Raw genomic sequence first — 12,607 nt, 5'->3', positions numbered from 1 at the left:
TTTTCTTCTTCTTCTTCTTCTTGCAGAAAAAGAGCAGAGAGGAGAGCTCTGGCGAGGGCAGCGGAGTGGAGATCTTAAAAAACAAACCGTACACGGATGGACCTGGTGGGAGCGGCCAGTACACCCACAAGGTTTACCACATTGGCATGCACATTCCGAGCTGGTTTCGCTCCATCTTGCCCAAAGCGGCGCTTAGGGTTGAAGAGGAGTCGTGGAACGCCTACCCTTACACCCGCACCCGGTGAGCTCTGGCAGAGGTGTAGCATGCAACCTTGCAAAGCTTGAAAGGTCCCTTGTTATACTATTTTTCAACTACTTAAATGTCTCAGAGGTGCTGCAGCTGTGTATTGGAAGTGTGTTTTCCAAAATCTGGCCTTGATGCTGCAATTTAAAAGTGCTTTTAGTAATCCTGACTGCGGCTGTCTGTAGCTTTAAGGCTAATGAGCTGTGCTCGTCCACGCCCGTCACAAACAGAGTGTCTCTCCAACAAGCATTATTGTGCAATGAATCCACGTTTTACTCTGCATTTGTCCAACGTAATAGATGCCATATAGCACATACAACAAGGTAACATTCAAAATGAAAAAAACGAAATGTTGCTTTTGTAAAGCAACACATGTATGCTAAGAAGTTATTTATATTTCAAGAAAAAACTACATCTCAGCTTTGTGATGTCGGCGAAAAAGTGTATTATTAGTATAAACTTTGGTCTTAATTTTCCAAATATTTCAACTTTCTTCTTAAACAATCTTAGTAAATTTTCTTTTCATAATATTATGACTTTAATGCCAGAATATTTTGACTTTATTCCCATAATGTTATAACTTTTTCCCCAACCTAATTTTCCAAGCATTGCAACTTTGTTTTTTTGTGTTTCTCATCATATCCTTTTAAAAAATAATGTATTTTTTCTTAAATATTTCAACCATATCCTACTGAAATGACATTATTTTTCCTCATAATATTACAAATTGGGGGAGCAGTGGCTCAGGAGGTAGAGCATCCATCCGGATACCGGAAGGTTGGCGGTTTGATTACACTTTTTTCCTCTTAATTACATTAATACATTTTTTGTGTTTTTTTTTTTTACTTTATATTTATATTTTTAATATTATATTTTTATAATGTACCATGGGCCGCAAATGCAAATGCAAATACCCTTTGCGGTACTTAAGTGTACATTCTACCTTGACAATACAACACAATTTTAGGTTGTGTACTACTTTGAAGTCGATGCCAATCATTCGCAGTGGTACCAAGAATAATTTCAGACATCAGAACAGGTGTAAAAGTATTTCTGAAGGCGCTCCCAGGCCGTCTGATCTTCCAGGCTCTCTCGTTTGGGTGCATGCCAGACTGCGTGGGGGCCGATGGAGGCGTACAGGTGCCAAAAAGAGACTGCCTGCCCTTGACTATATTGTCAGAGACTTGATAGACTGCAAGTAAGTGCCTTGTTGACGCACGTATTCAAGCAGTGACAGTTGAGCTGCAGGCGCCTCAGATGGGCACACGTTAATCCTCAGCAGCAAGAGGGTGTTGTCACTCAAAGAAAGAAGCAGTTGTGATTATGAGGAAGACTTCCATGGAGAGCAGGCATAAACTAAGACCATAATGACGCCCAGAATCAGGAGTGATGCAATATGTGTCTTGTCCTTCAGATACACGTGTCCCTTTGTGGAGAAGTTCTCCATTGACATTGAGACGTACTACATGGCCGACACCGGCACCCAAGCAGACGTTTTCAACATGTCTTCTGCAGACAAGAGGCAGAGGACCATTGGTGAGACTACTAACTTGTTCATCCAGGACCATTTTCATGTCACTTGTAGCTCGCAAACTCCTGCGTAAACCTTATTTTGCACTGTTGCAATGGAGAGGTTTACCTTTTAATGTCAACAGATTATTACACAGTGTAATTTTGGTGGCCTCTTGCAATCGCTTCATATTTTCTCAACATGAGGTGCTGCTGAGGCCCACTTGTGGCCAAACTCTGCTACTGCAACTCTTTTGCCATTATTTGAAATGAGAGTACCAAACAGGCTCTCCACTCGTATCCATCAATACCCATCCATCCATTTTCTTTGCCGCTTATCCACACTCGGGTCGCCGGTATGCTGGAGCCTATCCCAGTTGACTTTGGGCAAGAGGCGGGGTACAATCGCAGGGCACATATAGAGAAACAAACATTCATACCTATGGACAATTTAGAGTTGCCAATGAACCTAACGTGCATGTTTTTGGAATGTGGGAGGAAACTGGAGTACCCGGAGAAAACACACGCACACACGGGGAGAACATGCAAACTCCACACAAAGATGCCCAACGGAGATTCGAATCTTCCCCATCTCCTGACTGTGTGGCCAACATGCTTACCACTCGGCTACCGTGCGGTCTCCATCAATACTGCTACACTAAATGTTATCATGAGCTACATTGTGCGACCATTACATATCATGATAACATCTGCTATTATCAGCATTTCTTCTTGGTTCTGCCCAAGCTTTCTTCCAGTAAGATCCGATACCATTGCCACCAAACTGTCACAAGATAACATTTGATGCCATTTGGTTTGATTAACAATAAAGTTGTAATGAAATTTGGGTTTGTTTGTTTTTTTTCGCTGCAGACCCCATCGACATAGTGACCGACCCTATCCCTCCCCATGAGTATAAAGCCGAGGAGGATCCACGCTTCTACAAGTCTGCCAAGACTCAGAGGGGCCCTCTGATGGATGACTGGATAGAAGACTACAACAACAATCCAGGAAAGACCCCCATCATGTGTGCCTACAAGCTGTGCAAGGTGGAGTTCCGCTACTGGGGAATGCAGTCCAAGATTGAACGCTTTATCCATGACGTTGGTGCGTGCTCATCGCTTCTAGCAGCATCTTTTTATTCTTAAGACTTCTAAAGGTTTTTTGTTTTTTTGTCCCCAGGTTTGAGAAAGGTGATGGTGCGTGCCCACCGGCAGGCCTGGTGCTGGCAGGACGAGTGGTACGGGTTGACCATGGAGGACATCAGGGAACTGGAGCTGGAGACCCAGAGGACCCTGGCCGCGAAGATGGCCCAGTTCTGCCAGGTGGAGGAGGCCACCGAGGCCAACGGAGGCACGGCGCCACCGGTCATAGAGCAGGAGGCACAGGATACCAGCAGCTGCACAGAGGCAGAAGAAGTGGTCGTCAGCACGGTGACGGACACGCTGCAGCCCCGGGGGGTGCTCACCAAGCAGTGGTCCACCTCGTCCAGATCCTCCCGCTCTTCCAAAAGAGGAGGTGAGTTGAAATACTGTACCATAGCGTCACTAGATCATCATAGCAATTGCTAAGTGTTAGGGATGGGCAAAAAGAGGTAGCTGCACTCTAATACGTAGATGTCGTGTTTAGAGCAGTTTTAATAACTTCCACATCCGCATGGATCATTTGCATATAAAAACACACTCAACAGCGAGGAGGAAGTAAGAGAGCCTGGAGTGTAGCGTGCAGAAGGTTGCGCATTGTAGGGAAATTTTAACGCATGCACACGCGCACACACATGCACACACACAATTCCGTTCCAAATGTGAAAATGGTAAATTGTTCATGGTTTTATATTTGTAAATAAATTGTTATTTTGATGTAAAACATTTGTGTTGTTTATGTTGTAGTACAGTTGTTTAGATATTTGAGCAAAAGACAGGAGTCTAATCTTTCTTTTGGTAGGTTCCATGTTTTATAAAACCATAGGACACAATATTCTGTGTACCTTGAAAAATCAGTCAAAATGGCCGGTACTGAAGGAGTTGTCTTTTAAAAAATGTTTTGGATTGAATGAGTTAATGTTACATTATTGTTTGTGATATATGGCATCTATTACGTTGGACAAGTGCAGAGTTACTGTGTGTATGTGGATAAAGTGCACGATGGTGCTTCTTGGAGACACACACAAAGGCATGGGAAAACACAGCTCATTAGCATTAGCGCTGCAGGCACACAAAACGGTGCACTCCCCATAAGGCTTACTAAAAGCTCTTTTAAACTGTCTGAACTGGAAATTGTTTTACAATACCGTTGTGTGGAATTGTTTAATTGCATCTTGAATACAGGCAAAATGGAGTGCACCATATGTGTGCAACCAGCTGAGGTGCTGTTGATCCAGTCTCAAACAGTTTGTCTAAACCAGTGATTCTCAACTGGTGGGTTCGCGGATCCATTCTGGACAGCTGGTCAAAAATTACATTAAAAGGGATATTTGGGATTTTTTGACGTGAAAGTTATATGACATCCCCATCAACAGTGACTTCTCCACCACTTCGTCCCGTGAGCCGAGTTCTGTTTGTTTTTTGTTGTGGAGGAAAGTAGTTCCGGCTAGTTGCTGGGGTCTCTTAAGGTAAGCGTTTTGCTTCTCAAAACAATATGCGTTGAAAAGAGTGATACATTTACACTGTACATCACAAAACCTCTCAATCGCTCTGTGTTATTTTTGTTTGTGTCACTGCACGCTGCCGCTTGTCCATTGTTGTGTATGTGTCCCAGTGTTCACATGTACGGCATGTAAACACCTTTAAATAAAAATATATGACAAATTATAATAATATATTTAATAATGATGAATAAAATAAAAATGACTTAAACAAAAATGGATCGTGACTTAACGACCATTTGAAAATGTGGGTCTCAGGTTGAGACCAGTTGAGAACCCCTGGTCCAAAGAACGAATGTATCCACGAGACGCCCGCCATGCTTGGCTTCCCTGTCTGGCCATGCAGGAACCCAAGTCAGCTATATTAACTCCCTCCGTCCTCCACATTTGCAGTGTTACATAACTTACCTCCAATCACAACTCACAACCTGTTGGGTTACTTTTAGCTCCACTCTCACCCCCAGGCTTGTGGTGGCGGTCTGCCACCTGTACCCCACACTCTACACACACTTGTGCGTCCTCTTGGGCTATTCTTAGCAATATTGCTGACATCACAGACTTGGCAGTGACAGCCACAGCTGTAATCCCACTGCCACTTCAGAGCGACACCACTCGGTGCAACCCTTGCTGCCATTGGCCGACTGCTCACGACAGATGAGCGCTGCTTTTATCGTGCGTGGACAATTTCCTCTAATTTGCACTGAGCCTCACTTTTCACACACCCGCATGACCACCAAGCAGTCCATCTGCCATGAAGCAGTGCACCACAGAGACTGTTGCATGTTTATATAACACTGTGTGGGGGGGAGGGGGTGCCGGTGGAGGCAATATTTCTTTGGTCTTGGAGAGCGTGTTAAAAAACGAATGAGGCTGAGACTAGAAACACATGTCCCACAACAATAACAGTGAATTTCTGTGTTCCTGCAGCGAGCCCGTCCCGCCACAGCATCTCGGAGTGGAGGATGCAGAGCATAGCGCGAGACTCGGACGACAGCTCCGATGAGGAGTTCTTTGATGCGCATGGTAAGCAGCGGGCTGGTTCCCCGATTTGTGCTCGCCCGAAACTTCATTGGGTACACTCGCACAACCTAATGAGCCAGTACATGAGCTGTATCAAAAAGCCTGCCTTCATAAGACAAAGCACATCCTAAACATGTCCATGAGCGATGTTTCACTCCAGTCCTGTAGGTGGTGGTAATGCGTCTTACATAGTGGGGGCCCCACTTGTCCACAATGCAAGCGGATTGTAACGGAATAAAAAATAATTAAATTACTCCAGATCTGTTCCAAAATGAAATGGATACTTCCTTGGCCCACATTCCACCCCTCTAGGAACTTCTGTGGAAAGTTTTGTGTTAATTAAACACAAATGTTTAATGTATACATTAAAAAAAAACAACAACAAATTGTAATTATCAATTTTGATAAATGCAAAATTTCTGAATAAATTCCCTTGCTTGACTATAAGAACATTTTTTTTAATGTAAAATATTTAAATATCAAAAACGTCACATAGATATGCTTTATGTCAACACAACACATTTTCCAGCTTGATTATGGGAAAATTAATTCTATATATTAAAATGTTTTAAATAAAAAAATAAAGGGAACACTAAAATAATCCTAGATGTGAATGAATGAAATATTGTTATTAAATACTTTGTTCTTTACATCGCTGAATGTGCTGACAACAAAAGCACACAAAAATTATCAATGGAAATCAAATGTATTATCATTACGATTATTATTATTCAGGTTTTTTTGCTGTCCGCCTCTTGTATATTCCATTTGCACAACAGCATGAAATTGATCAATCTGTGTTGCTTCCTAAGTGGCCAGTTTGATTCCACAGAGGCGTGATTGACACTGTCATTAAGTGTTCCCTCCATTTTTTTGAGCAGTTCATATTAGTACATACATGAATATATTTACTGAATATTTATTAATTGTTATTATTATTTTATCTTTTTGTAATCAATTTAGATATAGAAAATACTCCACATGAATATCTTTATTGTAAAACATGTTAAACATGACATACTTGGTAAAAAAAATAAGAGCCTGGTTTAACAGCGCCTCTCCTGGTTGCATACGAGTATTGCAGTCCATTTTGCCTCAGTTCCTTCTATTTGGTTCCTAACAATGCATTAACTGACCAAATGATTATTAGATAGGTGTTGTGCATATATTGTGTTGCTAGAGCAAGTATGTATAATACATACTCTTACATTGTCAATTAAAAGTGAGCATTATTATCTTTATAAAGGCAGCTCTGGTATTGGATCTCATAAGATTGTGCACCAATGTTGTAATAGGCCGCTCTATAGATAGATGGAGCCGTGTTAATTGACGCATGTTTCCAGGAAGCTGACTCTGTATGCATCTTTTTAACCACAGATCAGTTCTTAAGCTTCCCAGATACCCAGCATGCTTTGGGCTGCAGTTGAAATAACGGCCCCTCACCCGCCGCTCTCTGCCGGATGAATCTGGCCGAGGACTCATCGTAACATCAAGTTCATAAATCACAAGCACACTTAGTCCCAGTCATGATACATCCCAGCAATAAACGACCCTCCCCACCTCCCTCAGTGGTCCATTATTGATTGTTTTGACACATTTTGTATTACCTCCATCTGAATAAAGTTATCTTTGCGTGCCTTACAAATGAGTCCTGGTAACCTTACATTACCAACGTCTCATCAAGTGCGGTGACCATAGTTTACGATTTCACGGAAGTCCTTTCTGCACATTAGGGTGACATCCCAAAATACTTTTGATGATGATGACAGGATCAAGTGGTACTGTCACTGTAATGAATGCTTCATCTTTAAATGTACAAACATGATACGGTACATTTAGCAGATTAGCACGGGATCAACTGCTATTGGAATAAAGTAAGAAAAAGCCAGTCTTGTATCTTGTTTCCTTTATGTTTGGCGGTGCATGTTGGCAAAAAAATAAAAACTACATCCAGGTATATTGTTGGTTAGAAAATAAACATGTACTGTTGTTATATGTATGTTACACTCAACGACCAAAATATCAGGCTAACCTGGACAATCTTTGAAATGTTTTTTATTGTGATTGGAGTTCCATAAGTTCTGTTTGTAGTTTGGCCTCCATATTCAGGTATATCATGGTGACTGCATATGTGAAATACCTATCTTTATGCAGTGCAGTATTGTTACCACTACAGTAATCCCTCGTTTATTGAGGTTAATTGGTTGCACACCCGCCCGCGATAAGTCAATTTCTGCAAAGTAGGCTTCCTTCTTTAAAAATTCGTAGTTATGGCATCGAAAACCTGTTTACGATCTTCTAAATATGGGTTTTAACATTATTAGAGCCTTCTAGACATTAAATAACACCCCTATAGTCACCTTTATACTCGTATTAACTAGGGATGTAAAGATTACTATTAATGATTAACCGCGGTAAAACTCCCGACGGTTAGTATTATCGTTTCAAATTAAAATTATTGTAAAACCGTGATTGATAACCAGACTTGGATAAACTCACAGACCAGTGACACTGCTCATTTCTTGGAGAAGCAGCTATTTGTTACGTTGTGTATTTCTCCAAAGCAACAACTCTGATGTAAACAAAAGCTCTTGCTCTCAAAAATGGCGCCCGCGGCCCATAATGCATCGCATGATCACGTGCCCTTTCGAGCCCTGTAAGCGGGGAAGCATTCAGAACAGGGCGAGCATGCTCAGTTTGCAATTTTGAGCTTGGCCAGGGAAAGGATATCGTGTGTATTTTCTTATATATAACTTTGTTAGACTTCAGTGCGTGTACCGCTACTTTTTAAACATTTTGAGCACATTCAGCAGTACCGAGATATTAATGTGATAATATTGGTCACAATCATCGTGATCATGGAATTTTCTTATTGTTACGTCCCTAGTATTAACCAATATGCTAGACATAATGAATGCACCTTCTTCATGCCTTATATTTGTATTTTACTTAATTTAACCATTTTTATGCTTGAAAATACTTAATTGAGGCAAACATCCGTACAATGCATATTTTAAAAATTAATAATAGCTCGTATTCAAGCACAATGATTTGTTAACATATGTTTGAAAACCCGTGATAAGAGTGAAGCCGCGAAATTTGAACCGCAATGTGGCGAGGGACGACTGTATAACACTGAAAGTGTTGTTAACGTACCGTAAATGCTACAGTTAACATCTCTATGCAGTTCATTGCTGAGTCTCCTGTAGTCTGTGGGTGGGTTATCTAGAAAAGCCAATAACTGCCGGGGACTATAATTAGCGCCGGGTCGCAAAACATTGGCATTAACAGCCGTGGCTGTACACAACCCCCTAATTTTTTTATTTTCATTATGAACTCCGCAACATGGTCGTAGCTGCATTTGAAGTATCATGAGTGGCCAGCATCCCATCAGCTTTACCTGCTTCTGCATGCGCTTTAAAATGTTCTGTGCCACTCGTGCATGTTACACCTGACTGGCTGAACAATTTGCTTCTTACTTCCATTACAACATTGGTTCTGTTGCTGTTGTGCTGTGCCGTGTACCTAATAAATGACCATGTCGTCAAAGAAAGATTTTCCTTTTCACTTTCTCTTGCACTGAAGTTAAAAATGCAGTAGTTCTATATAAAGAGTTTGCAAATTTCAGAAATAACAGGCTCTCTTCCAATTAACGCTGCTCTCTTTAAGGTATAGGTAAATAAACGCACTGGCTTTAATAAGAACATTTTGCGTAATACCTTTAGTCGGGCAGAATTTGGATAATTTTGTACACCTGAGTGTATAAATCGTATAAATTAAGTGAGGAGAATGACCTCCATTGCATTAAGAGAGATTTAATTAATTAATTTAATTCCTGCAGAGGACTTCTCAGACGGTGAGGAGGTCTTACCCAAACCAATCACCAAGTGGAATTCCAATGACTTCATAGACAAGATCGAAACTTCAGACATGGAAGAAACTCCCGGTATGACAGTCAAGCCGTCTTAATTAACGTCAACAGCCTGGCGATGGCTGTTGAAAGTGATCATGTGGTGTGTGTGTTTGCAGGTGAGATAGCAGCGGACTACGACACAGTGACCAGTGGGGAAAGGCTAGATGAGGTACATTTGTCTCCTATGACCCTGGCTGAAACGTGACTAATCTACAGAACTACACATCCCGATGGAAACCCCAGTTACTTTCCGAGAGGGCTTCTATGTCCCTGAGCCCCTCTGTCCTCTTGTGTTCAGATGCGAGGCTGCGTTAGAGTCCCAGCCGATAGCTCTCCCATTCCTACCATCACAGTAACACCACACCAGTCAGTAAGTAGCTCAGACCCAGTAGTTCCCACAAAGTCCTCCCTGACTGACTATCCCCCCCTCCCGCCCATCCGTGTGCCGTCGCCCAGAACCCAGTCCATGGTACTGCCCGACTTCACCACCCTGTGTTCAGCTCCTGTGTCCTTGTAGCTGTGACCTTGTTTACATTCCCAATGTGACATTTTGGGTCAAACCTGTGCAACAAGACTGCTTTGTGGTGTGAGTTGAACAGTAAATTGACTCCGTTTTGTTTCCCTTCGTGGTTTTTTGCTTGTGTCTGGTTGTCTGTTGGATGTTCTTATTTACGTACCAGAGAGAAATATACAGTATCGGACAAAAATGGGGACAGTCCTCACATTTTATTCTATCTTGTAAAGGGCCAATATGACAGAAAGTGAACTTGGATGTACTTTAGAGTAGTCAGTGTACGGCTTGTATAGATTTACTGTCCCAAGAAAATCAGTTTATTATCAAAACACCTGGCAACACAAGTGAGTACAGCTCACAGTGGACATGTCCACATTGTGTCCTTGGTTTCCCCAGAGCTGCACAGGTTGTGACTGGAATCACTGGAATGATGACATCATTGGTGGAGCTGGTAGATGTTGGACACCTTGCACTCCTCCACCTTTCTTCCTTCAGCTTGAGGATGTCCCACAGGTGCTCAGTTGGGTTCAGGTCTGGAGGACCATCACTTTCAGCTTCGTCAGCATGGCACTTGTCATCATCGTGATCATTTTGGACTGAGCTCTGATTCTCAGTACATGTTGGAATCAGCTTTTCCCTCAATTGACTGCAGCTCCGCAGTGCTGGCAGCACTCATGCAGCCCCAGACAACAGTAGGCAAGACGCAATTATCTCGCTACTCACAGTAATGGCTGTGTTGACTTATTTTCAGTGGATAGTAAATCTATTCTGCTATACAAGCTGTACACGGGTGTATCTTAATAGTTATGCAGCAAAACAGTGCACTATAATAATTAAGTCTACTGTTAAACACGTGCAAGATCTGAACTCGATCCAACTAGTTCCAAGTGGGACCTGTGTTTTGTGCGCAAAACTTCCAAAACCCCAGTGAAGCCAAAGTATCCTCCAGTGGAGCCCAAGTATTCTTGTATTTGGTCAACTTTTGTTACTGTTCACAGGAGAGCTCGGCCCAGCAGTGTCTGCAGCCGTCCAAGATCCACGTGCTCATCTTGGTTCTGCACGGAGGGAACATCCTCGACACGGGCGGCGGCGAACATAGCGGCAAGCAGGCCGACGTCAACACCATCAGCACGGCTTTCGACACGGTCATGCGCGTTCACTACCCGGCCGCCCTGGGACGCCTCGCCATCCGTCTAGTCCCGTGCCCCGCCATCTGCTCTGAGGCCTTCTCGCTGGTGTCCAAGTAAGACGGCGCTCACAGCTGCTTGCATGCTTCTAGTCTTCCTCTACCTCATAGTTGAAGAATCTGTTACATTTGTCTGCACCCCAAAGGTGCAAAAATCAATTCTGACAATCATTGGGCTTCTATAGCTCCACGCAGCATGCCATGCACTGTCATTCAGTGTAATTCTTCAAATCGCATTTTATATTCTTCTCATGTTTTAATTGTCCTTGTTGTCACCTTCCACTCTTTGATCATGTGACACCAGCATAGCGCAAACATTCTTCTGCAGATTGTGGCACATTTTGTCCAAATCAAATCATGAAAATGTAAGACGTATACCATGCATAGTCAGTAATGCTGCACATGGTCATCATCATTCCCTGACTTTGCCAACTCTAAGATGAATAAGACTAATAATAACTAATCCAGCGTAATACTGCTTCCACTTTCTGTGTCTTTGTCACTGAATTCCACAATTTGAGAATTTTGCTACCAGAATAGTGCTTACATTTTTTTTTTTTTTTTTTTTTTTTGCAAATTTGAGACACAGAATGTATCCTGGCCGTCTATACTGAGTTTCTGAATCCTAATAGCAGGCAGCACTATCATGACTATTCCACTGTAATAATACATCTTCTGATTTCTGTGTCTACAATAGCATTGTCTATAGCTCTTGGCATATTTGGGGGAAAAAATCCCATCATTCGTATTTATTTTTGCAAGCAGAATAATGCATTATATTGACTATTTTGGGTAAATCCATCCTCATGCTCTATCCTCATTTTCTAATTCTTTGCAGCATATCATACACTGTTATGACACAGCAGTATAGTTCTTCTGTTTGCTTTTATTCTGTGGCCCGTTTTGGGTAAAAATGAACGACAACCTATTCAAATTTTGTAATTCTTAACAGCATGCAGCATACCATGCACTTGCGCGACTTCGCCAGTGTAAGACTGCAACTAACTTTCAGGTGGCATCTTTGGGTAAAAATCAATAGCAATTCCTGCCCACCAGAGTTAGTCAATTATAGCTAGAGTGTTAGCATTCCTTGTGTAGAGTGCAATGAAAATGTCTCATCTATTGTGGCAGCTTGAGCCCATACAGCTACGATGAAGGCTGCCTGTCCAGCATCCAAGATCACATCCCGCTGGCGGCTTTGCCCCTCCTGGCCACCTCGTCACCACAGTACCAGGAGGCCGTGGCCACCGTCATCGTCAGAGCCAACCAGGTGTTTGCCGACTTCATTAAGTCTCTGGATGGGGCTGCTTTCTCTGGCCAGGTTGGTTACCGTGCCTTCATATTGTTGTTTTCGTACTTTTTCTATTGTTATCATTGGTTCCTGAAGCAATTACAGTGAAGCTGACTGTATTTGTTTTCAGGTCTGCCTCATCGGGGACTGTGTAGGAGGAATATTAGGGTTCGATGCTCTGTGCAGCAGCAACCAGACGGTCAATGAGAGCCAGAACAGCAGCCGGAGGGGCAGTATTGTCAGTGTGCAGGTAGGAAAAATGAAACCTCTACCAAAGTATCCGAAT

At 42.5% G+C, this 12,607-nt stretch overlaps 1 protein-coding gene across 11 annotated transcripts in view; it reads left to right on the top strand.

Moving 5' to 3' along the window:
* Positions 1-12,607, top strand: part of LOC129179427 (membrane-associated phosphatidylinositol transfer protein 2-like) — a 72,825-nt gene that overhangs the window by 33,258 nt on the left and 26,960 nt on the right. For 10 of the 11 annotated variants that reach the window (XR_008569960.1, XM_054772639.1, XM_054772642.1 and 7 more), the window contains exons 3-13: positions 27-241; positions 1,659-1,780; positions 2,627-2,860; positions 2,936-3,271; positions 5,325-5,420; positions 9,259-9,363; positions 9,447-9,499; positions 9,629-9,700; positions 10,843-11,087; positions 12,162-12,351; positions 12,452-12,571. Coding sequence is in view for 10 of the 11 variants with exons in the window: in XM_054772639.1 (XP_054628614.1) it covers positions 27-241; positions 1,659-1,780; positions 2,627-2,860; positions 2,936-3,271; positions 5,325-5,420; positions 9,259-9,363; positions 9,447-9,499; positions 9,629-9,700; positions 10,843-11,087; positions 12,162-12,351; positions 12,452-12,571 (1,788 nt within the window). In the remaining variant the exon portion in view is untranslated. The remainder of the gene's footprint in view (positions 1-26; positions 242-1,658; positions 1,781-2,626; positions 2,861-2,935; positions 3,272-5,324; positions 5,421-9,258; positions 9,364-9,446; positions 9,500-9,628; positions 9,701-10,842; positions 11,088-12,161; positions 12,352-12,451; positions 12,572-12,607) is intronic. The other variant, XM_054772644.1, reaches the window with a different exon arrangement.

Source organism: Dunckerocampus dactyliophorus, chromosome 4 (genome assembly GCF_027744805.1).
Source record: "Dunckerocampus dactyliophorus isolate RoL2022-P2 chromosome 4, RoL_Ddac_1.1, whole genome shotgun sequence".
Lineage (NCBI taxonomy): Eukaryota > Metazoa > Chordata > Actinopteri > Syngnathiformes > Syngnathidae > Dunckerocampus > Dunckerocampus dactyliophorus.
The sequence above is the reverse complement of the archived record's forward strand: the minus strand, read 5'-3'. Positions and strand labels throughout refer to the sequence as shown.